We start from the raw sequence: 25,438 nt of genomic DNA on the forward strand, positions 1-25,438 counted from the left end.
TCTCAACTGATTGTTTATGGTATTTGCTTCCGATTCTCTACTTCCCGTCGTGCATGTGATTATACTATGTTTTAGCCTTTTGTTGGGGATTATTTTTCATTTTCTTAAAGCTACAAGTTCACTGTTGCGATCCGGTACCGTGATAAAAACGGACTCCACCAACTTCGAAGCTTCTTCCCAAATTGAGTCGCAGCGTGCAGAGCTCCTATAAATTTCCTCTAAGGTAGTTACAGTAGCTGTGCAAATGGCAACGGCTTCCGTATAAACAACTTTCAAACTTTGTAAGTATTCCGACAGCGAAATTGTAACACCTACAACTTCATCTAACGCAACAATCAAAATTAAGTTGTTAAAATTCTGTAATTGAGAAATATATCCTCGACATTCAGCTGCTTCCTCAGGTTTACCTTTCTCAACCAAATTTTCTAATGCTAAAACAACAGAATTGAACCTATTTCTAAAATAATGAATTCCTTTCTTTTTACTCCACCATCTTGTATCGCAACTTTGAGGCATTTTAAGGACGACGTCATAGCCCAACTCTTCCTGGGATTCCTCAAAACATTGGCTTCTAATAACCGAATTGCTTTGGAAATTGTAGATTGCTTGAACTAAACCAAGCAATTCCCTCACTGCCAATATATTAGAGCAGCAATTAACCAAAACGAGATTTAACTGATGAGCGTAGCAGTGCATGTACGGACAGTTACCACCTATACTGCCCCTTCTATTCTAATTCTAACACCTGATACGTGTCCGCCCATTACACTAGCCCCATCGTATGTTTCTGCAACGCAATTTCCAATTAGTAAACCACTTTGCGTTAGAAGGTTTACAATAGCTAAGCTGATGTTTTCAGAATCAAACTTATGAAAATCTGTGTACCCTAAAAATCTCTATACGACGCCTATTACATTTATAGTATACCGAATGCAAACACTTAATTGCTCTACATCTGCATTATCACGAATTTCATCCGCAATAACAGAGTAAAAGCCACCGGATTCATTAACTACTTGGACAATGGTTTTCCTTGCTAAACTAGCACTAATATTAATTAATTCGTTTTGAATGGTACTATGCATATATTTGGCATTATTTGGCATACTCTCGCACTTGGTCCTTAAATCAGGACATTTCATTTTCAATAGTTTTAAAATTTCAACGAGATTCCCTCTATTTTCATTTTTGTCGCCTGACCTATGTCCCCGAAGCGCGAGATCTTGTTGGGCGCGTAATAAAACAATGTCCACGTGAGTAGCTAACACCTCTCTATTTCGAATAACGTCCAGTTTATGGTGGTCATTAACCTGAGACGCTATTGTGCCGCGGGATTTCTAATCCAAATAGTCTAGGTGCTTTTTGTAGGATTGTTGGTGCAACAATTTAGACGAAGTAAAATGTTCTTCGAATTTTTTGGCCATAGTTTTCCAATCCATATATACATAAAAAAAGCTCTATTACTGCCGCTGATAAAATGCCGGCAACAAAAACAATAAACTTTATCTTTCGCTACAGAGTACTCAAGCATTGGGTACTTGGCGTACCACAAGGAATTAAAGCCTCGATTTTTACCACCAATCAAAGTTTTGGGAAAGGAAGAAGTTGAACGGGCAAACAATCTTTATCCAAACTAATATATAAAATGTTGAACGGTCTAATACATGTAGATAAATTAAACGAGTCGTTGGGGATTTCTGCCTTTTCAATGTCAAAGTTGCTTTTGGGGTTTTCAACTAAATCTGTAACATTAGGCTCGATATTAATTGGTATTTCCGAAATCTCGCCAGCAGTTGGATAGATTTCCTTAGCCATACTGTCGTTTGGTATAACTTCAACGCTATTTTGAACTTTCATGATATCGGAATCGTTGTTCTTTATTTTGACCGACGATTGCAGAAAACGTTCCATCGCGTCTTTCTGATTACGAACTAAGTTATCTTCTCTCTTCCGTTGTTGGGGTTTTTGAGCCTGGGTATAAACTTTCTGGTGTTCATTTGAATCACTTCAAATACCCGTGTTCGATAAAAATACAAATAAATTTTTAAAATTAGCCAATAGCTTTGAGTTTGAAAAAAGCTGTTGAAAAAAGTATGATCTACTAATAGCCTTGAAAATATTTTTTGAAAAGATTTAATACTAATAGTCTTTAAAAGGCTGTTTGAAAAGCGTAAATACTAATAACCTTTAAAAGGCTGTTAAATAAGTATCTACTGATAGCCTTGAAAAAGGCTTTTTGAAAAGAGTAAATACTAATAACCTTAAAAAAGGCTGTTTGAAAAATTACACTAACTACTGACTGAGAGATTTTAAATAGAGAACTGTTCCTTTCTCATGAAAAAAACGAAATGAAGACTTGAGAATTCTATGATAGAGGTCCGACGAGTCAAGTAAGCCACTGTCGTTCCATGTTGCAATCCAAAACCAGTATGTACAACCCGTTCTGAGCGTTCGCCCTCTACCCCCGAACAGTTATTGGCCGTTCGTCGGAATTCTGAGAAATTCACCTTTGCTCTCCATGACCATTGCAGGATTATCTTTCCCCCCTCCCACTATCCCACATTTTCCCTGTTAACAGGTGCCAAACGTCGTCAGCGTGGCGGAAAATTTCGGTGGTCACTAACAATTCCCAGAAAAAAAAAGATATTTTGCTATATAGTGCTAGATAAGTCAATCATAAAGAGGAATGAATTATACTGAATTCCCACCAGCCTCTGTCGAAAGATCTTTTGGTGGATTTTCTTTCAATAACAGTTCTCAATAGGGGGCAACAACAAATGGTTTCGCGAAATAATTCTACACCTTAAGTGCAGCCTTTCTCCCCAACATCTCTCTGTTACAATCTTAAGTTGTAACCGGAAAACAAATATTATAAAATTATATTTTCTTAAAAAAATGGAGGCCCCCGAAGTAGGCACAAATATTTTCAACGTAGGCACGTGCCTAGTATACTTGTGCCTACTGCTGGCAGCGCTATTCTCTAATAAACATTTTCAATGATTACGATTGCGCAAAGGGTTTATTAGAAAATCTTTGGGGAAACCATTTTGAGAAAAACGTTCACGCGCTGTTATTTCTATCTCCTGTTTTATTAAATTATACAATTTAAAATTTTTGAGTAGATTACAATAAATAAATAAATGTTTCTATTCCTTGAAAAAAATGTGTGAATTTTTTGGCTTAGATAACTTAGGCCTATAACACAAATTCTGCTTTGTTTAATAGAATTGTCAAAGTTTACAGCTGGATGCTTTCCATCAAATTCAAATTAATAGCCGCCTTTTAGTTCACAAACTGAACGATAGATATCAGGATTTTTAGTTTTTTGCTTAGACACTACGTAGCGCAGGGGGTAAAAATTTCCAACCTTTTTAATGCATTGAGTGTCCAGTCTATGTAGCGATATTTGAATTTGATTGAAGCGTCTATTCATTTACCACAATGATACAGAAAATTTACTGCTTATATTTGGCACTGCCGCTTTGGTTTTGACTTTTGAAAAATAAAACGGCGACTGCTACAATATCTGTTTTAATATTCCGTCACAATTGCTAATAAAAATAGATTATTTTTTACCTTTTATTTAAAACATTTATAAAATAAGTTACATATTTAATTAAAATTCGTTAACATTTAGCTCTACAAAGGGTAACATTACCAATGTTATTTGACCATAGGGAAATGTTATTCAATAATAATGGTGGGCCCATTAAGTTGAATATAAAATTTATATTATTATAGAACAGAAACGTCTGTTTCTCCATGGACTAATTAGTCCATGGTTACTCTAAATATATGTAGGAAATACGCATAATCTTTATATTATTTATTCCCTACATTTTAACAATTTTTGGATACTAAACACCTGTTTACTTAGCTACTAAAATACTTAATTTTTGTGTGTTAATTTGCATGAGTATGTAAATCGTGTCTTACAAACCGCAGATATGTACACAGCATCATGGCTTAAAATTTATTTGTATATTACTGCGCATCTGTGCTTAACAATGAAAGCTTTAACTGGTAGGGATAGTTACTGATTTAAAAAAATTATCCGGATGTAATAGTTATAGAAAGCCAGTTTTGCCCCGCTTTTCATTTCCTTCCAAAACATATTTGAAAAATCAGCGGGAACTGACGAAGGTACATATTTTAGGCCAAATGGAATGAGTATAGGAAGATGAATACTTCTGTTTGAAATGATATATTTCATGGAATATTAAGGTGTCCTGTTTATTCATAAATTAATTTTCTTTAAAAGGTGAATTTCTTTAAATTCCGAAAGTAGTGTGAAGTACAGACCAACAAATTAATTTTTATTTAAAATCCAATCTTTCAAATATTATTACCCTTCATTCGTCAAAAATATTTAAACCGTTTTTTGCGTCTCTTTCTTAATTCATAACTAGGACTGTCTACTTTACAAATATTATCGGGTGACATTAGCAAAAGATCTCTTATATCAGTCTGTGTTTCAACATTTCGCGAGAGTACTGTTTGGCATTCTGTAAAAATAAAACCATGTGAAATTTAAAGTAGCTCTCTAAAAATTACCGAATAAAATTGTATTATTTACTAGTGCTCCTTTTGCTGAATCTAGTAATTTTAGCTTGCGTTTTCACATTATGTATCGAAGCTCTAATGTAGACTTGAATAAATTTGCTTTTGCAGTAAACAGGCTCAGCTTCAACTCCGTTCTGTGAGAAATCATTTATGTCACTACTTTCCCCTCCCTCCGGAATTGCACCTCGTACTAAAGTTGATCGTTTGAAACTTTTTCTTTTATCTTGATGTCGGAAATGTTTCGAACATATCACAGAAACTTTATTCGGTTGCCATTTCTTAGGCTTATTAGTTGCTAAAATCCATTTCCTTCGTAGGGTCTCGTTTTTGGGGAAGATATGAAAACTAAAAGTGTCATCTTTTTCATCACTATTGCTCTCACAACCCTCAACCGCACACCGTACAGTAAATGGCATTGCCTAAGGGCCTAGAAAATATAATTAAGAATATTTATATAATTTTTATTCGTAATAAGATTTAATGAAACTACATTCATACGCTATAATGTTTCTCGAAGTAATATATGAAGTGTCATCTCGCTTTACAATTAAATTTGGAAAATAATGCAAATAGTAGTAATTTTTACAGTTCGTTATTGCGATTTGAAAAATATATTGGTTCTGGTGGCCGTTAATAGATGGCGTAACAAGAAGGGATAAATATTTGCAGACTACAAAGATTTCCGCGCGATTTTTAAAATTACTAAACATTTTTAATAGATATTCAACGTGGTTTTCCAAATAATGTATCCCATCGACTTTAATACTTCCCTTTTCTCACCTATTACGTCTTACGATCGTAATATTCTCGTCGGATAGGGTTCTTTCCAAGTATTTCATGCTTTTTCGCGTAGTGTTTCTTCAGCTCTTTAACTTTTAATTTCTATATCACTTTCAAAAATACCCTTTTTTACGACAGAAGTGTTCATATAGACCATTAATTGCAATTTTCCTGATATGCCATTAGATCTAACATGATGTATTTTACGGTCTAAATCTTGACATCTTAGTTTCAGCGTGTTTTTAGTATAGGACATTTTTCACCTTCACGGCAGCTAGGAGCAACAAACACAAGGAGAACGCAGCTAGCCTTTAAACACGCTAACGAAGGGTTGTGTACGAATTTCATTGGACGAGCGTCACGAGCCTTTACGCTGAACGTTTTACGGGCGGGGGGGGGGAAGACAATTTCTGAATTTTCCCCTTCCGACGGCAGCAGGCGCTAAAGCGTCTAGCCAATGCAAAACGTACACAAGAAAATTTCACGACTTTTGACGGGTTGCGTTCTCCTTGTGTGGGGTATTGTGTTTGTTGCTCCTAGACGGCAGCAACAAGCGTTCCTCATGGTGTTCCCTTTTAACCAGTTACCTTTTTTGACATATTAAGGCTTAACAAAAACATGACGTTCTGTTTACAGGTGAAAAGTTACCCTTATTTCTATAAGCACTATATAAACAATACCTTGCGGGTCCTGGCTCTCACAAATATTACTTATTGACGATTTCCTGGAAGGACGATTAATTTAAATAATTCATCACCAGAAGAAAATCTCCCCCTAGCGAGGCTCTGTCAAAGGCTACGTGTGACGCGTTAACAAGCGGACGCAAAACGGCAACGAAGCCCGTAATGCAGTCTGTCTTGTGAATAGCTCTCAGGAAAACCTTTGCATGTGAAGAATAGGAAGTGTAACACTTATGGTATTACTGAACGCAGCCAAGATATCTTGTAAGTCTCTAGTAAAAACAAACCTAGGATGTATTTATTTGTAATGACTTAATGTCGAGACGAGTTTAGCTCTGCTACCAATCCCCCTCACGCTCGAAAAGGAAGCTCCTTCCCCCTAAATTAAATTAAATCTTACCGGCATCTAATTGGCTCCCTAAATCTGACGTCTTCCGACCATTGAATTGGGAATAGTACTGCTAGAATTACAACTACGATTTCTGTTCCCATGGTCACGCGGGACCATTCTTGTCCAATAAGGAAACTTTATCAACTTTATCATTAGGCCGTGGTGACATCTATCTTCTGTCGCGTGAACCAGGAGCGAGGGTAATTTCTATAAGGAGTAACTGTCGTCACTAATGAAAGATGTCGCCACGGTAGAATGATAAAGATGATAAAGTCTCCTTATTGGACGAGAATTGTCCCGTGATCACCAGATTTATCTGTACCTCTATTTATTTTATTCCCAACTAAATGCTTCCGACGCGATTGAAGCGAACACTGGTTACATTTTTCCTTCCCTCCCAGTCGAGCCGTGACAAAATTCGACCGCTGCGCGTGGTCAAAGTAGAAATAAAGATATTATTTTTCAAACTATATGTGAAAAATAAATATTCTTTTAGATTTTAATGAGAAAATAACGCTTAACTGTGCCTTCAATTTACAAAGCAATTTACCTTTTAAAGAAATTGAATTTATGAATAAACAGGACACCTTAGTATCCCCATAAAAATATAACGTAACAGAAATATCATATACTTCTGGTGTTCCTACACTGTACAAGTACTGACGTGTTCGTATAACAACATTCTGATTCCGATAAATTTCGGTTCGCAAAATTATCTCTAAACCGATGAGATAAAACAATTCCAAGGCTAGCCGAGTCAAAGACGCGATTTTCTCTGGTAACAACGTTTAATTTTCTTTTTCATTGGTCGCTTCTGAATTGAAATTTGTAAGTTCTCCAAAGAGCAACTGATAGTGAAATGATTCAGTTTTAATGTTAATACAATAGTTCGTTTCTTAACAAGATAAAACCTACAAAATGCTCCAGCAAATACTGATTATTCTGGCTTCTTTTGCTGCTTTGGGTTTTTTAAATGGTAAGTCATTTTGAAAGGTCATTGAATTCAGTCTCCATGGGCGTAGAACCATAAGTTTATTATTATATTTCATATAAGTGTGTCAGTTCCCTCTTCGGCGTGTTAAATATTTACTAGAGCCATTTCTAGGTTCACTGCACGCTTTTGGTGGACTTCATTAGGTTCTATTTCGCGTTGTTTGCCCTCTCTTCCCAGGGAGCCTTTTAGTGGTGTAGGACGTATCGAAGCAACTAAAATGTATCAAACCGATATCCTCTCGTTTCCATGGCACCCGGTTTTTCGAATTTTTTGATTGGTGCTTAATTGAGTAATATGTCGTAGACGCCATCTGTGGGTCAATAATATTACTAAAAATCTATATTCACATAGTATTTAATTTTTTATTTATTTATTTATTTTTTATTTTATTATATTTTTTTAAAATTATAACTATAAATATAATTGAAATTTCTTATTTTTAATATTTAGTATGTAAATAATAAACAGGGTGTTTCAAAAGGTTATGCAAATATTTTAAGGAGTTGATGAGTTAAAAGAGCGCCAGAGAGCTTCAAAGTGTGGCCTACTAGCCCTGGAAGTAGGCGGCAACAAGCCCAAAACCAAGCAGCAGGGAAATGCGAACATTTAGTGTTTGGGTTCGTGTGAATGTAAAAAAAGACTTTGTACACAATGAACACGGTTGAAGAGGTAAAAAAGACCATCAACGTTTGGGGAAACTAAAATATATTTATTTATTAAGTTAAACCGATACGCGGTACTTTGGCCGATAGGCCTTCAAGGTACAAGTTAAGACACAAATCGAGGTAATCAGTGTAAAAAGGTAAACTTAAGCAGTATTTAAAGTCCCTGCTGCATGGTTTTGCGCTTGTTGCAGCCTACTTCCAGGGGCTAGTAGGCCCCACTTTGAAGCTCTCTGGCGCTCTTTTAACTCATCGTCGGAAAACGGGGAAAAACAGGCATACTTCTCAACTCACCCCCTACAACTCCTTAAAATGTTTGCATAACCCTTTGAAACACCCTGTATTTATGTAATATATACATATATTATTACCAATAATTATTATTTAAATTAAAGTTTAATTTAAGAAATATTATTAATTAATTCTAAAATTTTAAAAAGACATTTATCTTTCCATTTCAGACAACAGAGGGGGCCACGAAACGTTTAGTAGGTAGGGCCAGAAAAATAAGTAGCACATCACACCACCACATCCCAATACTATGTTTATTCAATAAACATAGAATTGGGATGTGGTGGTGTGATGTGTGAAGAACATATCGAACAAATAAACTTTATTTGTTCGATACGTTCTTGACTCTACACATAGCTAGTTCAATAATTATTAGGAGTAACTGACACACTTATTTATACTAATGATAGACCTATGATTAAACTTGGTGTAAATTCCTGTCATAGCAGACTAAATTTTGTAACTACACTAATGACATCTGTTAGTAAACCTCGGACTAATAATTACTGGACCCGAAACCAAATAGCGCGCTTGGTGCTTTAAGGCAAGCCCCGCTTTTAGCGCCATAGTGTCAAATATTGGAAATATTTCTATCCAAATACTAAACACGTGCTCAATATTGGCGGACGACGATAGGCCTAGCGTTCTTAGCTCGTCAATGTGACAATGCCGTCAAAGCGTTCACCTTTATTTCCCTTTTGACTAGGCATTTTTAAATTTATAATCTATTTCAACGAATTTCAACCTTCACACAAACTATATATGCAAAAACATTAAAGCGAACTTTCTATTTAAATTAATTAAATCATTACCCTTTCATTTTTATTCCAATAGAATTATTACTGAATAATCTAAAGCCTATTCAAATTCCAAAAGCCTCACTTCCATTAAAAACAGCAGAGCAGACGACGGAACGCGGGTCATCTGACATTTTTACGCACGTGTTTTGTATTTGGATTGAAATATTCCGCGATTCTCTGGGTAGGAGCGCTGACGGGCGATGCAAATTGTGGAACAGGATATTTTACTTAGGTTTCGAGTCCAATAATTATTCGTCCAAGATTTAACAGACGAAAATTTGTACAATCCAAAGCTATTTTAATTAATAGTTCAGTGATTAATCTAAGGATGGCGCCACGTTTTCGGCTGTCACGAGCCAGACGCCGTCATATGAGTGGACTAATTTTATTTATACTTCAAGTTCGACCGATTGAAAACTTATGTTTAAAAGTCACAGTTTTAAATGGTTATCAGCCAATTTAAATAATATATTGTACATATTCGTACGTGCAAGCCGAGTTATTGAAAAATGAGTACTATACAGGGTGTTACGGATAAGAGTACCGAAACTTTCTATATGCATTCTATGGGTCTCTATGAGTAAAAAATGTCTAATAAACATGGGTCCTAAAGTGCTTCGTTTCAGAGATATGGGCTCCCAAAAAACTACCTCAAAACCCGGACACAGCCTTAAATCTGGCAAACAATATTCTTCCTTGAACCAAATTGTTTTCTTTAAACTATCAATTGTTTTTTATCCGTGAGGCGAGAAACTTTAATAACAAGTTCATTAATGTTCTTTTAGAAGTAAAATGAGTTTGAAGACCAAAACAAGTCACTTTAATTTATTGGTACGTTTTTAATTATTTAATCTAAAGATATAAATGTCATAAAAATTCTAAGGGAATGGTTTTAAAGGGGCTCCAAAGTTCGGTGGCAAAATGTGTGTGAATTCAGTAAAGTGCGAAATTTACGGTTGACTCTGCCCGCCTCTGCCAAGGCCGAGTGAGAGGTTGGGGGGAATGAAAAGCATGCTCAATTTTTTTTTGCCACCGAACTTTAGAGCCCCTTTAAAATTGTCTAATATTGTAGCTAATATGGCACATTGGTCCAGGAACGCTTATTGCACGGACGGGCTCAAGAAAAATGGGTTAGAAGCTCAAAGATTCAACCAGCAGTAGATTCCTAAAAGACAAGTGTCAGATCGACTGGCGTTTGAGTCTGTAGATAGACGGCTAAGAGAAATACAAGAAATTTATATCTTTAAATTTAATAATTAAAATCGTATCACTAAATTAAAATGGCTTTGTCTTCAAACTCATTTTACTTCTAAAAGGACATTAATGAACTTTTGCCACTTGTTATTAAAGTTTCTCGCCCCACGGATAAAAAACAATTGATAGTTTAATGAAAACAATTTGGTTCAAGGAAGAATATTGGTTGCCAGATTTAAGGCTGTGTCCGGTGTTTTGGGGTATTTTTTTTGGGAGCCCATATCTCTGAAACGAAGCACTTTAGGACCCATGTTTACTAGAGTACTAGACTCATAGAGACCCATAGAATGCATATATAAAGTTTCGGTACTCTTATCCGTAACACCCTGTATAGTACACTTTGGGTATAACTTACGTCAAAGACCTTGTAAGCAATATTTAGACGGACGAACACCGAACGGAATGAAAACTCAACGCGGAAAGAGTTGGGCCGACTTTTCATCCAGAGCCATAAGCTGGGATCGAACCCGGCTCCTCAAATGGGAATTAAAGCGCTAACTGCTCCACGAACACATCTTGACGGTCTTAACCACTGAATTTTGTGTTTTTCGTTTAGCTTTGGCGCGCGTTAATCTGGAAAATGACGTTAATCAGCTCACTCATGGAAATAAATATGGTAAAGTTGATTTTTTAACAAATGTTCTTTACAAACTAATTATTAAACCTCTAGAAGTTTGATTTTCCTTCTCAAAAAACCGAAAGATTAATACGCTAAGTTAACTGATCACGATCAAATCAAATTATCGTAACAAAACCAGAAAAGTTTCGATATCAGAAAACATTCATCGTACGCGCTAAATTTCAATTTCGTCGGAATATTGACTTTACACTTTTAGAAAAAAATATAATAACGCTAAAATCGAATTCGCCAAATGGACTAAAACAAAAACAAACAATTTTAAAAGTTACAGCTATAACCGGTTTACTGCCAAATTAAAAAATAAAGTACATTAATGTACGCTTAAGCTGAATTATTGAAATTAGAGTGCTATATAGTACAGCCTTGAAATTATCTTATGTACAAAAAATTTTCCTCAAAAGTATCGATGTGTACGAATTATCATACAACCGGCAACGCTGTCTAAGAGCTGGTTTCACACTCGACGGAAAATAAGCAGCGTAAAGTTGAACGTTAGCGGTATATCGAATGGGAATCAATTTTCAGCTCGGCTTTTATTATCGTCTTTTCGGCATATTTTCCGTCGAGTGTGAAACCAGCTTAGCCTTGCTCAGCGTGAGATGTTTCGGTGCTACTGAATTTCTCTACCAAGCGCGAAACACATTCCTATTCCCCTATCGGGCGTAACAGCGATTGTGCAAGTGCACAAGGAGCGGTCATGTTTAAAACAGAGTAGACCCAAATCCTGTTTATTCCAACACGGCCGCTGTTTGTGATAACTTTGGGCACGGGCAGAGTGATTTTCGCATTTGCTAGTGCAGATTGGCATCGGAAGAGGATTATTTTTCGTTTTAGGGGAGCCGAAATGACCCTTCGAGGGTCCGATGCTTTCAATGAAGCTTCTAGAGCGCTTTGCTTAATCATTCTATATTTTTCAAAGTTAACGGAGATAAACCAATAGTATGTTACTATTCGTATGCTGGAAAAGGAGTCGATTTGCAGCCGAACCAGATTGACCCCGACGTTTGCACACACGTCATCGTTGGATTCGCTTCTGTCGTTAACAATAGCGTCGACGCTAGTCCAGAAAAAGTTGAAGGATTTCGGGAAACGGTGGCTTTGAAGAAGAAACAGCCGCATCTAAAAGTTATGTATACGATTGGTGGAGGAAGCAACGCAAACGGCTTTTCCAAAGCGGTCAGCAACGCCGCCTACAGGAAAATGTTAGTTTACATTCAGAAAAATATTTCCAAGAATCTATTTATTTAAACTTTGGGAGAATGACATTAGAGCTTTAGCAAACCCATTTCTATACGGTTACGCGAACTTTTACCAATCTCTTGGTCGTTGCAGACGGTCGTGTAAACGCCTAGAAATGGGTTTTCTGAAACTCTATTGTTATGACAATCCGCAGGTATTATGGAAGAATTTTATGCCAAGAATAGATGCGGTTCTAATAAGAAACATTCGCCGCTAGTGGCGTGACCGAGCTAGAAGTCCTATGTTTTCTCTGTTTGGAATAATCAGGCGCTGCCTGCTTAAAAGCGTCTAAAGCTAGGCGCCCACTGGCTCTCCGTTTCGTATCCGTCCTGCCTTCCACAAGGCATTGTCTCCGTTTACGAAGCAAAGGCTTGTGCAAGGTAGTACGTAGACGTTACGAAGAGCAGTGAGCGCTGGGCCTAACTCGGTTACGCCACTTGTGGCGAAATTATCTTCTTAGATCCACGTTCAGGTACCCAAGGATATTAGACTCTAGAGATTCTAAGCTAACACCCTCACGTACTATGTAGTGAAACCTCAACAACTTTTGATGTTTCTTAATACACTTTCACGCATATGAGTTCCATCTAGGTTTAAGTTTTGTGATTAAGAATTTCTTCAGTCCGCTAACGGACGTAACCCCGACAACTTTTGGTCGAACGTGTGAACGAACCAAAGTCAAAAACTACGCTCACCAACAATGTTAGAAAAAAGTTGCTTCATGAGAATAGGCCTTAATTATTTATTTTCACGCAACACTAGTTGTAAGCGTAAGCTACACTAGTGGAATACTAGGGTAAAACTTGTGTAATCAAATAGTAAAGCAATAGTGTAAGTAGGAGACGACCCGAGGTGTTACACACCGATTTTGTTCAAACTCGAGGGATTGGTAAACCTTCATGTGACTTGAAAAATCCTCAAGGGAATTTATTCAATGGGCAACGGTTTTGCCATGGCAACGAAAAATGTTTTTGACAACATAAAATGGAAAGTTTCCCATTGAAAATAACATGGGATTTTCACCGATTTTCACCCTGTGAAACATTATACAAAATTGAAATAATTTTAAAATACCAAAATTTAAAAAAATTAATAAAAATTGATCCCATTTTGATCAATTTGAACCAAATGGTTGAAAATGAACCGATATGGCTAAAATTGTAAAAATGTGAGAAAAAAAAATAAAAAAATACAAACATTGAAAAAAATATTTCAAAAATGATTAAAATGATTTTTTTTCAAAATTGAAAAAATATATAAATTTGAAAAAAAATCGATAAAAAACAGTAGTTTCGATCAAAATTCATAGGAATTTTCGGAAATTTGTAAGTTGTGTAAAATTGGATTAATGTATAGATAAATTGCGATTTTTTGAAAAACAAAGTATTTATTTTGGTCAATTTGATCAAACTTGACCAAAAAAAAATCGCAATTTATCTATACATTAATCCAATTTTACACAACTTACAAATTTCCGTCAATTCCTATGAATTTTGATCGAAACTACTGTTTTTTATCAATATTTTTTCAAATTTATATTTTTTTTAAATTTGAAATCATTTTTGAAATTTTTTTTTCAATGTTTGTATTTTTTAATTTTTTTCTCACATTTTTACAATTTTAGCCATATCGGTTCATTTTCAACCATTTGGTTCAAATTGATCAAAATGGGATCAATTTTTATTAATTTTTTTAAATTTTGGTATTTTAAAATTATTTCAATTTTGTAAAATGTTTCACAGGGTGGAAATCGGTGAAAATCCCATGTTATTTTCAATGGGAAACTTTCCATTTTATGTTGTCAAAAACATTTTTCGTTGTCATGGCTAAACCGTTGCCCATTGAATAAATTCCCTTGAGGATTTTTCAAGTCACATGAAGGTCTACCAATCCCCCGAGTTTGAACAAAATCGGTGTGTAACACCTCGGGTCGTCTCCTTTGTGAGTGTAACCAATACTTTCCACTTATGATTTCTCATAGGCTGATAGATTCGATCCTGGTATTCGCGAAGAACCTGGATCTGGATGGCGTGGACATCGACTGGGAATTCCCGTCGTGGTATTCGCCCATCGAGGACAAAGGCAACTTCGCCAAATTCTTGAAAGAGCTGCGGAACGAAATGGACAGTCTGAAGACTCGACTGCTCTTGTCCGTAGCGGTCTCGGCCACTTCGCCCATCATTGAAGTCGCTTACGACCCTCTGGCCCTAGCAGCGTAATTAACTAAGTCTATTATTACTGTGGTTTCCCCTACTTGTTTCCAAAATCGGGTATTTCTAAATATATAAAATTTAAGTAAAATATATTTTACAATAGTACAAAATCAATAACCATGTATTTTCGGAAAACGTCCAAAAAGCAAATTCACTCAAGTTGATATACCTGGTTTTTAAACTTTGGTAATGAAGTGCGTCACTTACGCGAGGAGACTACCCGAGGTGATAATCAAGGATTTGGTTGAAACTAGGTGGGTATGTAGACCTTATGTTAACATGAAATTTCACCAAGGGAAAAGTTGCAATGGGCATTAGTTTTTGACAACACAGTATGTATATTTTTCCATTGAAAATAACATGGGAATCTGAGCACTTCTAAGGGTCCCTCCCCCCTGTGAAAAATTTCAAAACCAAAAACAAAATAGATCAAAATTGACAAATTATATTATTTTATGATATTTTGATGAATTTTGGTCAATTTGATAAAAATATGTAAAAATTGATCAGAATCGGTAAAAATGGAGAAAAGCGAAATGTTAAGATTAAAAAAGTTGTATTTGCCAACTAATAGCCGAATCGAGGATAATAAATGAATTTCATCGAAATTAATAAAATAGAATTAAGTTGTTTGAATTTGATCAAATTTAACAATTTTATTTAGAATTATTATCATTATTTTTTACAGGGGGACCCTTAGAAGTGCTCAGATTCCCATGTTATTTTCAATGGGAAAATATACATACTGTGTTGTCAAAAACATTTTCAGTTGCCATGGCAAAACTAATGCCCATTGCAACTTTTCCCTTGGTGAAATTTCATATTACCATAAGTACTACACACCCACTTAGTTTCTACGAAATCGGTGATTATCACCTCGGGTAGTCTCCTCGTTAGTCACACTAATAATAATCACGGCCAACTTTGATCTCTCACGCTACAGCGGCCATCTCATTCGTTGACGTTTCTGTGTAAACCTATGAGCAAAAGATGTGTATGACGGCAGCGCCCCTAGCGGATTATTATTTTTAGAATAGCTTTTACATTGAAGCCAATATAAAAACCGAGCGTGGCGCTGACCTCCTAAACATTATAGTAGAGTTTATAGGGGGAAAATCCTTGCTCGCGGAATTTCAACGAATGTGTTGGGCCTTGGCCGCTGTAGCGCGAACAGCGCGTGATCAAAGTTGGCCGTGTAATAATGCTTCAGTTACATTCGACTGAGATCCGATTCGGCCGACGCCGAATTTGGGTTCGTTCCATTTTTGGTGTGTACTAAGGAGTAATACTAAAAAGGAAACGTTTAGTTGTAGTAGATTACATGACGCAGAAATACGTGAATAGACTACACTATTGTAAAATTATCCTATTATAAGTATTATGGATCTATATTATAGCAATATATTGCCTTGCGTAGTAGCCTGGCTGATTATTATTATTATTATTTTCAATCCACCATCTAACGGGGAAAAGCGGGGGAAATAGGGGTTATTGGGCGGGAAAATAATTAAGTCTATTTTGGGGGAAAACGAGTGACTTATAGGAGGAAAAGACTTTAAAAGTGAGGGATTTTAGCCAAGAATTATTGATTGACGTCACAATTTTGAAAGCACGAGGCTAGTTTTTGAATTATACCCTATACTATGTCTTTAGTGTTAGGTTGACTTTTAGAAGATGCAATGTATTCTAAGTATTGGCAAAAGTGACATAATTACCAAAAGTGTGTCAATCGGACCTATTTCATAATGAATGCTACGAGCGCAATACAAATTGTAAGGGGATAAGGGAAAGTATGCCTTGGGGAGGGAAGGAAGTTAAAACCAATAGATAACGCCTCGTAGTGAGGAACGGAGGAACTAAGTAGCACTGGTCAAAGTTAGGGTATTTGTCGTCGTTCTGTGGAGATGCTATCGCCATCTACTTACGATACAATACCATAGACTAAAAAAAAGATCAAGAAAGGCGACAGTAAATAGTCTTTTATGTGGTTGATCTCGACTCCTCGAGTCGAGCATTCATTAAACCTTTAGCATACGAAAGTACAGGGATTGCCAAACTTTTGGTAATTATGTCTCTTTTGGTGTTGGTGCCTAACGGCGCCACGCACTCACTTCACCGTACCGTTCTTCATAGTTACCCAAGTGGGCCGTCGATAACGCTACCTAAAGGACAATACCTAGCCTAACGCATCTAGTAGAAGCCAACCCGATATTAATCTAACTTAACTAAACATATCACAGTACCTTATCGTAAATTATAGTAAACATTTCCGAAACGAACTTACAACCTACCCGAAATAAAGCTAACACTTACCCTAACGTATATTACATAAGGTTTAATATAGTGTAATAGGCCAGAATGGTTTACTGCAACGTAAACGAAAGTAGAAGTGAAGAGAAGCACATTGTGAAAAACTAAATGAAAAGAGACTTAAAACGGTTTTAAAATTCACAATTTATTTATTTAAAAAATCCAACGTTTCGGCGGAACTTGTAAAAATCCCTGAAGAAGGAGGAACAGTTCCTCCGAAACGTTGGATTTTTTAAATAAATAAATTGTCAATTTTAAAACCGTTTAAAGTCTCTTTTCATTTACAAGAAAGTAATTCTTAGATAATTAGTTGTGATTATTGTTCTTACTTATAATTCCGAGGTGCAATGCAAAACTTATTTGTTATATACGTAACGAATCCAGCCAAGGTACTATAATCAAAAGCTAATTTTTAAGCCAAAAACCTAGGAAACCTACGATATCTGCCGATAGTCCTCTACCTTGGCTTAAAATAAAGAAAATGCTCAAAAACGGCACGTGCATCACGTGCTCCAAGTGCTTAAAACGCGGAAAAATAATTGAGGTACATATAATAGTAATGTTTAATATTTAATTAAAACTCTTCCCGAGATCTACTACACCAATATTTTATATTTTTTGTTTTTTGATTAGTATAGACAAAAATGAAAGTTTGATTTCATGTGTCCTGCTTTATCTTGGGGCAGATCTATAGAACAGCCCCAATCTAAAAATATTCTATCGAATGGGAAGGCTATTTATCGAATGAATGGGACCTTTTAATTTTCTGCCCATTTGGATTCGGTCGAATGGAAAAACTCCATAATAATAATGTAATGTTGACGTCATACTAATAATAATAATAATAATCAGCTAGGCTCAAAACGATAAGCGCCTCTAGCGATAAAAAATTTAAAACAAATAAATTTATATGTTCATTACGACAGCGAAGCATAGAGATCGTATTAGTCTGAAGTTTAACAGCAAAGTGTGGTACAGAAGATAGGGAATTTATACACTTATGTGAAGCTTAATTATAAGCTTACGGTATTATTGGTCTTCATGTGTTTGATACATTTTAATAATTTGACAGATACTGCGACTTCGTGAACCTAATGTCTTACGATTTCCACGATTATAAGCCTTTGGAAGACCCATTTACCGGTTTTAACAGCCCGTTATTTCCTCGAGCGATTGAAAAAAATTACTTCGCAACTTTAAACATGGTATGATCACACATTTTGAAACCTAATCTTTAACCTCAGCGTTTTATTAGTTAAGTTTAAAATATTTACTCTTTTTATCGCGGTTTTCACTTTTACCTAAATATTTTTTTAATAATCCAATCTTTACGTCAGTGCAAAAATAGGTCGATTCCGAAAGATAGTGGTTGTTTTCTTTTTGAGCGCCTATCGAATAAAAATATTATAGAGGGAACCCGAACTCGAACCGAAAGCTGACAAACATTAAGAGTTAAACAGGAACAAAGTGTTAACAATCATGTGTTTGGGCAATACTTAAGGGAGATTTGAAGAGCCTTTTGGACGGCTGATTTGCTGTGAGCCAGTGAGTATTGTCTAAACGTGCAGGAATCCGTATTCCGTATCGCCAACTTGGAATGCTAATCCCAGCATATACTCTATGGGAGAGGGTGGTCCGAGCATAGAACCTCCCGTTTTGCAACTATGGTTTTATTGTGTCGTCTTGATTGAGCCAAGACCTTCAAGTTACTGTTTATTTGGTGCTTGTTGAAATTATGAGAATTTTTCACCTGTACGGTATGCAACTACGGATGCACCGATATATCAGCCTATTTTTCTAATATCGGTATCGGCCAATATCGGCTTAAGCGAAGCTGATTTTGGCCGATACCGGTAATAGGAAAATATTTTCAGGAAAAACGTTTAAAAATAATAAAATTATCGATTAACTAACTAATGGTAATATTTTATTTTATTGGCCGTACCACGTACGCCAGACTTCAGAAGCTAGATCATACCTTTTTTAAAGACGGGGTTATAAGTGTAAACAAATAAAAAACAACTATATTCGATTTTTGATAGAAAATATGTTTCAAGTAAAATGAAAAGAAACATATTCGGATATGCTCTTGCAAACTTCTTTTAATGAGAAATTAGAATAAAATGGTATGACAGTGCACTGAACCGTCTTTTACAATGATATTATATACATACTACTGTTATGATAGATAACTTTGTTAATATCGGCTGATATTATCATCAACGAATATCCGATATACCGGCCGGTCGCTATATCGGCTGTACCCATATCGGTGCATCCCTATATGCAACAAGTGTTTCCTTTTAACCAGGCACTTGTAGCTTTTTTTGACATAATAAAGTTTAGAAAAAACAGGGCGTTCTTTTTACAGGTTAAAGTTTCCATTGTTTAAACAAGCCTCAAATAAACAGTAATTTTCAGGTCCTGGCTTTCGGAAATATTACTTCTTGGCGATTTCCTTGAACATGTTTTATTGAAGGGCCGAGTTTGACTTGGAAAGTAGGAGCGAACAAAAAGTGTTGGGACTCTTAGAAGTTTAGGGTAAAAGACTTTGAAGTCGATAAATCGCGTAAAATGATGAACTTAATTACTGTATGATTTCAGAATGATGTAAAACAGTGGTCCCCAACATTGAGACGGAAATCGGCTGGGTGAAGCATTCCAAGCCCTTGGTATGGATTCCGCTAACCACAAAGAGGCTCCTGGAATGTTTCTGGTTAAAAGGTGGCGCTTCACTAAACAAGGAGTATAAGAGGACGACTCTCCTAAAATCATTTGCTTTAAGCAGATGGTTCCTCTAATATCGTCCACTAGCTATCTAAGCCTTAAATTTCAAGTCGTTCAGGTTTATCTACCTGTCAACCGATTTTAGGGGAGTTGCCATCATAGACAGTATATATCCCCCAGGGGACGAGAAATCGCCAACCTTCCAGTGCATTAACGTCGTTGTTCCTCTCACCGACGGTCTGTTATTCAAAGAGAGGGGAACACCGCTAAACTTATAAGCGCTTCAAATGACCTTGAAATATCCCGTTTTTAAAGTACGGCCGGCTTTATACAGTTGCGGCCCTTGCACCGATACGAACTTTTTGAGTTGGCCGCAAAGCGACTGTGGTGAGGTTTAAAAATCAGAGCGTATTCTCGTCCCCTTAGGGATATATACTGCCTATATATTTTGCCATCATATACCCCGCGCATTTTATGCCGCCACCTTTTATGCAAAAATATTATAACATTTCTTACCCAAGTTTACGATTTAAACTTTATTATACTATTAAGAGTTAGGGAAAAAACTTTTTTTAGTTCGGTTGTCGGGTCGGGTCGGGTTGAAAGGCCAACCCGACCAACCGTATAGGCGTCAACCCAAACCTTACCCAATAATATTTCGGGTTGAAAATCGTAAGCCGAACCCGCCCCTGCCCGAAACAAACGGGCAAGCCTACAAATTCTCGTTAATTGCTTAAATTGAAAAATCGCAATTCAAGCAGTGGCGGAATACCTAGTTACCAGCGGGTCACCCTGACCTTGACTGCTCCGGTCCAACGTTTCGCCTTTTACACTCTGTACTGTTTCAAGGTCAAGAAAAGTACACAGTGCAATACCATCCAGTGTTGGAAATAAGGCGGTGGCGTCGGTCAAAGACCAGTTTATTTTGGGCTATGACCAGTAAATTAAATGGAATCTGGGGGGTTCACTGGTCATAATAGCCAGTTTATTTCTAATTAAAAGTTTAATTCTATACCGAAAAGAGAAAATGATAAACGCGTTGCGCTCTCAGTTTCTCACAGCCAATGAAATTGCGAATTTTGATTTATTTATACTCCTAAATCGAGTGTATTTCGTGGCATCTGGCAGTAATGCAATTTGACTTTCTTCGTCGAGCTAAATATGAAACATCTAGATCAATCATTAAGAATATGTTTAAGAAAATAAGCATAGAAGACATTGCAATTTCTTTATTGCTTTTAGAAACAAAAAGAAGGTCAAAAAGGAGTAAAACTGTTTATATTCGAAGAACAAGAAGATGATGAAATATTTTTTAAAGTTCCTTAAGAAATGTGATAAATATCAAAGCTCTTTGGTTTGTGATAAAAGAAACTCATTGCAGTTCCTAATCGCAAAAGTGACATAATTACCAAAAGTGTGTCAATCGAACCTATTTCTTAATGAATGTTACGAGCGAAATACAGGTTGGGAGGGGAGAAGGGAAAGTATGCCTTGGGGAGGGAAGGAAGTTAAAACCAATAGATAACCCCTCGTAGTGAGGAACGGCAGAACTAAGTAGCACTGGTCAAAGCTACTGTATTTTTTGATTTTTCGTCGATCTGTGGAGACGCTATTCGAGCATTCATTAAACCTTTAGCATAGGAAAGTACAGGGATTGTCACACTTTTGGTAATTATGTCACTTTTGCTAATAGCTATTAACAATCCACTTTCAAAGGTAAAAAAATGGGGGGAGAGAGGTGGGGCAGAGAAGGGTGGTCATGACCAGTTAATTTATTTTTTAAGTAGGGGGTATAGTGGTCACATTGACTAGTACTTTTAAAAAGCTTATTTCCAACACTGATACCCTCCCTACCTTTGACCAACCAAACGAGAGATATGAACATTTGAACCGAATAGACCCTTATATAAATGCATCAGCGAGTTCTTTTCAACCTTTTGCATATTGAAAAGACGATGGTAAATGGCCAAATGTTTGTTGAACCAGATAGCCTCAAATGATAAGTCACGATCTGGCAAACCAGCAAACCTAGTTGCTTGGATAAATAAGTGTATATGCGAACGAAATCTTACTCAGTTTTTTTTAAATGGTAATCAGTGAAATAACGATATCTCGTTGATTTTTTAAATATTCCATTTATAATATCACTATATTTTTAAAAATAGTTATTTCACGTTGGTTACCTTAACGACCTTTTGACTGATTTTTGAAAATAGCAACGACCAAGTACTGAACGTGAGCTGAATTTTTTAAACCAAAGAATTATTAACAGTGTTTGAAGTTGCACAATATGGTTTTTGTGAAGAATTTGAGTGGTATAGCTAGAAATTTGTAAAGGGGTCTATTGGTTCAGAAACTGTATTTTTCTTTAAGTGGAGGAGCAGTTAACACACTCGCTTCTTTGCAAGATGAAACGGGTTCGATCCCATGTTGTGGCAAAGGGTGAAAACTCGAAACCATTCCTTCCGCGTTGAGTTTGCAAGTTTTCTACCCACGGGTAAAAGGGGTTTCCCAAGTTCTTCTGTTTCCCCTTTCAATAAAACTTGCTGAGGTTAATGGTAATAGTACGCATTCGAACCCGGTCACTGATTATTGGCTTTACAATTCATTTGGTAATAGTTACAGTTTATCTCTTTTTTGCGCTGAGGTAAAATGATTTAGTCATCGACTTGATTTTAGTATTTAAGGGCGTTTTCAGTAATTCTTTTTTATTAGGCATTCGCCGCCGAATATTGGGTGCAACTCGGAGTTCCCAGGTCGAAGTTGTACGTCGGAATACCATTGTATTCGCACAATTACCAGCTGGCCGTTGCCGAGTTGAACGGGGTCGATGCACCCGCTGTATCAGGAGGCGATGACTGGACATATTCTCAAGTAATTTCCAAATCACAATAACTTAAAAAATAGCTTAAAATTAGTTGAAAATCGCTTAAAAACAGCTTACATATAGCTTAAAAACGCTTAAAAACAGCTTACATATAGATTAAAAATTAGTTGAAAATAGCTTACAAATAGCTTAAGAATTAGTTGACAATAGCTTTAAACGATTAGAGCATTGACAACGGGCGTTGCTTAAGGAAGTCATGATTATGACGTAATATCAATATTTCAAAAATCGTTTTTGGAGGACAAAAATAAATTTTGAAGGGTTATATCGTGTGTTTTATTATGGCTTTATCCTCTTTTAATTAAGATTATAAGTAATTTTTTGTGAAAAATGGTTAGTTTTTGTGCTGTATATGGCTGTTCAAAACGCGCCAACAGAGACGGTTTAAATTTGTCGTTTAATCGGTTACCTGGACTGAAAGAGAAAAGTAAAAATAAAGGCTTGGTGCGCTTAGCCCATATAAGAAGAAAACGATGGATTGAAGCATTGAAAAGGAAATATCTAACCCAGGAAAAGAATATATATGCAAGAGTATGCTCTTTACACTTTATAACAGGTAAGATCAAATTATGTTTTACTTAATGTGCCAAATGAAATTAAATCTATGCAAGTTGTTGAGGGCGTGTTTTAAAGATATGTTATCACAGGGAAGCCAGCTGCACTAAGGGATGATAAAAACCCAGATTTGGTCCCAAAACTTAAATCTTGGTTATAAGAACAAGCAGAAAGACAACAATGTTTCACTACAGAGAAAAGAGCGTCTCTTGAAACGGTCACCAATGGAAACCATCACTTCCAAGGTAGCTAACCCTGGATCGTCAAACAACACTAAAGGCAACGATGTAAACATAAGTGTGGATGAAGATTTAATATTAACTGAAGATACAACTGAGAATATAAGTAAAGATGAAATTAATAAGAATCCCAAATTAAGCTATCACAAGGAGATATCTCAAGCAAGGTCGATTATCAAACGTTACAACTATTCCCTCAACTCTCACAAGTGTATTCAAACTTCAGTAAATACTGAATCAAAAGCATGTCAAATGGAAAAATTAGATCAATTAAAAAGTGATTTAGTTGAAGTTCATTCTGAGTGAGATAAGTTGCAAAACAAACTGAAATCTGTCACTGTTTGCGAAGATAATTTTAAAGATAATGCCAAAGTAAAATATTAAACGGGTTTAAATTCCTTTGAATCATTAATGGTTATCTTTAACATAGTGAAACCCTTTTCAGTTTTGAAATGCTAAATGATACTGGTAATGATGAAAAAATAGCTTTAATTGACACGATAGTCCAAGTTTGTTGTCCATTATTTAACGTGTGTCCATTAATTATTAACGATTAGTTATTAATAAATAGGTTTAAGTGAAAAAATAGAAACTGTAATTTAAAATAGGATTCTTTACTCGTATTTATCTAATTTGAAAAATGGTATTGTTTTACATTTATAATAAAATAAAAATGTCTATAATAGGAACATTGTTAAAATATATCATGAATTCTGACTAGACAGTGCGGCATCTTTTGCAAATCCAAGATCCTTTATGTATTCTCTTCAAATTGAGGCATTTTGTATGATACCAAACTATATCACAGCAAGGAGCTTCGCAAAATATATTTTTCTCGTTATCACTTATTTTTCCATCACAAATGCACCATTTTTTGATTCTGGGATTGGGAGTCTTTAGGTTCATTAGAAATTGTAGGTTGCCGAGTCTGAGAGTTAAGTTTGTTAGAAGCTGTAAGTTGCCGAGTCTGAGAGTTAAGTTTGTTAGAAGCTGTAGGTTGCCGAGTCTGAGAGTTAGGTTTGTTAGAAGCTGTAGGTTGTCGAGTCTGAGAGTTAAGTGTGCTAGAAATTGTAGGTTGCCGAGTCTGAGAGTTAAGTTTGTTAGAAGCTGTAGGTTGCCGAGTCTGAGAGTTAAGTTTGTTAGAAGTAGTAGGTTGCCGAGTCTGAGAGTTAAGTTGTAGGTTGACATTGGTAGTAATAAAGGTGAGTTTTATCAAGGACCAATTTATCTCCATATTTTACTAGGCAATTATTTATCAATGCAAGATCTGCAACAGACCCTCCTTTAATGCAGTAAGGACATTTAAATTCAACTCAGCCTTCTCCCTCACAATCACAATTGACTAACGCATCTGGAGCAGCACCCAAATGAGGGTATTTAGGATTTATGACTGGTGATGACATTTTATTTTCTTCTTATAGGCTTTCAATGCGACTTTTTCATGATTGCACCCCCATTCTGTGGCTTTAGTTTTGAATTAAAATTTTTCAGGATAACAAATGGATTTTAATAGGCTTGGACTCGATAGAGCTGATTTAGTATTGCATGCCGCTTTAAATTGAGAGGCGGTTATTCTTCCAGCTCGGAAATCAAACCAGAGTTTTGATTTTGCTTGGCTCCTAGTATTTTTTACAATTTCAGTGGCATCTTCTTGGCTAATGCTAAGAGTAGTGTCGTTGCCTAGTTCCACTAGTTCATTATATGTGAGCTTCAAATTATCTTCTAAAAAAAGAGCTTTAAGGCAATTGGTCGGGAATGGCTTGGGAATGAAATTACTGGAGGAAGATGGTATGGAGGCAAGTACAACGGGTTTTCTGGTTAAAGTATTAAGCTGGGCATAGATGTTGGAATTGGAATTGTTTGTTTCTTCTTTACTTTCCTTGGATGTTGTTCACCTTCTAAAGCAAGACATTTTCTTCTTGTGAAAGAAAGAACTATATCTCGAACGCTGGCATATTTGACCTCTCGGTCACTCGGTGCTCGCCACTGGCTCAGCAGTTCAGTACCGGTCTTTAGGCCTTCCCGTTGTCTCACAGCGTACTCAATGAAAAAAAGAATGGCACCAATATGAGAGCAAACTTCTCCAAGACCTGCGACACCGGTACAATGCCCTGATATAATTGTACCATCATTATTTGATATGATCCAAGGTTGAGTTGGAGCCAAATCAAAACTTTGGGAATGCTTGACCTAAGATTAGTATGTGAATTAAC

General features: G+C 36.1%; 3 protein-coding genes across 3 annotated transcripts in view; 1 reads left to right on the forward strand and 2 right to left on the reverse strand.

Moving 5' to 3' along the window:
• Positions 1 to 96: 96 nt before the first annotated feature.
• On the reverse strand, positions 97 to 1,911 carry LOC149926200 (uncharacterized). The gene is made up of 5 exons (XM_090161896.1): positions 1,665 to 1,911; positions 1,201 to 1,318; positions 928 to 1,122; positions 746 to 846; positions 97 to 632 (listed from the first exon to the last, which is right to left on the reverse strand). The coding sequence occupies exons 1-5, from the start codon at positions 1,909 to 1,911 to the stop codon at positions 97 to 99; spliced, it is 1,197 nt and encodes a 398-aa protein (XP_090018022.1).
• Positions 1,912 to 4,058: 2,147 nt separating this feature from the next.
• On the reverse strand, positions 4,059 to 4,981 carry LOC149926201 (THAP domain-containing protein 6-like). The gene is made up of 3 exons (XM_090160803.1): positions 4,577 to 4,981; positions 4,350 to 4,505; positions 4,059 to 4,134 (listed from the first exon to the last, which is right to left on the reverse strand). Exons 1-2 carry the CDS (start codon positions 4,977 to 4,979, stop codon positions 4,360 to 4,362), a joined length of 549 nt encoding a protein of 182 aa, XP_090016929.1. The 5' UTR covers positions 4,980 to 4,981; the 3' UTR covers positions 4,059 to 4,134; positions 4,350 to 4,359.
• A 2,315-nt stretch (positions 4,982 to 7,296) lies between these two features.
• The window catches only part of LOC149926202 (acidic mammalian chitinase-like), a 29,680-nt gene continuing 11,538 nt past the window's right edge, over positions 7,297 to 25,438 (forward strand). The window contains exons 1-6 of the mRNA XM_090160033.1: positions 7,297 to 7,390; positions 10,972 to 11,031; positions 11,975 to 12,257; positions 14,276 to 14,509; positions 17,890 to 18,022; positions 22,260 to 22,418. Coding sequence (XP_090016159.1) covers positions 7,333 to 7,390; positions 10,972 to 11,031; positions 11,975 to 12,257; positions 14,276 to 14,509; positions 17,890 to 18,022; positions 22,260 to 22,418 — 927 coding nt within the window. The 5' untranslated portion in view covers positions 7,297 to 7,332. The remainder of the gene's footprint in view (positions 7,391 to 10,971; positions 11,032 to 11,974; positions 12,258 to 14,275; positions 14,510 to 17,889; positions 18,023 to 22,259; positions 22,419 to 25,438) is intronic.

The sequence above is a fragment of the Leiobunum rupestre genome, chromosome 10 (assembly GCF_980474605.1).
Source record: "Leiobunum rupestre chromosome 10, qqLeiRupe1.1.hap1, whole genome shotgun sequence".
Classification (NCBI taxonomy): domain Eukaryota; kingdom Metazoa; phylum Arthropoda; class Arachnida; order Opiliones; family Sclerosomatidae; genus Leiobunum; species Leiobunum rupestre.

What these genes read in the sequence shown, in the direction of transcription:
- LOC149926201 (XM_090160803.1), bottom strand. Translation starts at nt 4,979, where the DNA reads ATGCCATTTACTGTACGGTGTGCGGTTGAGGGTTGTGAGAGCAATAGT. An exon ending in ATTCAGCAAAAGGAGCACTA is followed by an intron (nt 4,506 to 4,576) that starts GTAAATAATACA and finishes TTATTTTTACAG; the next exon opens with AATGCCAAACAGTACTCTCG.
- LOC149926200 (XM_090161896.1), bottom strand. Translation starts at nt 1,911, where the DNA reads ATGGAACGTTTTCTGCAATCGTCGGTCAAAATAAAGAACAACGATTCC. An exon ending in CTCGTTTAATTTATCTACAT is followed by an intron (nt 1,319 to 1,664) that starts GTATTAGACCGT and finishes GCGGCACAATAG; the next exon opens with CGTCTCAGGTTAATGACCAC. An exon ending in AATGGGCGGACACGTATCAG is followed by an intron (nt 633 to 745) that starts GTGTTAGAATTA and finishes ATATATTGGCAG; the next exon opens with TGAGGGAATTGCTTGGTTTA.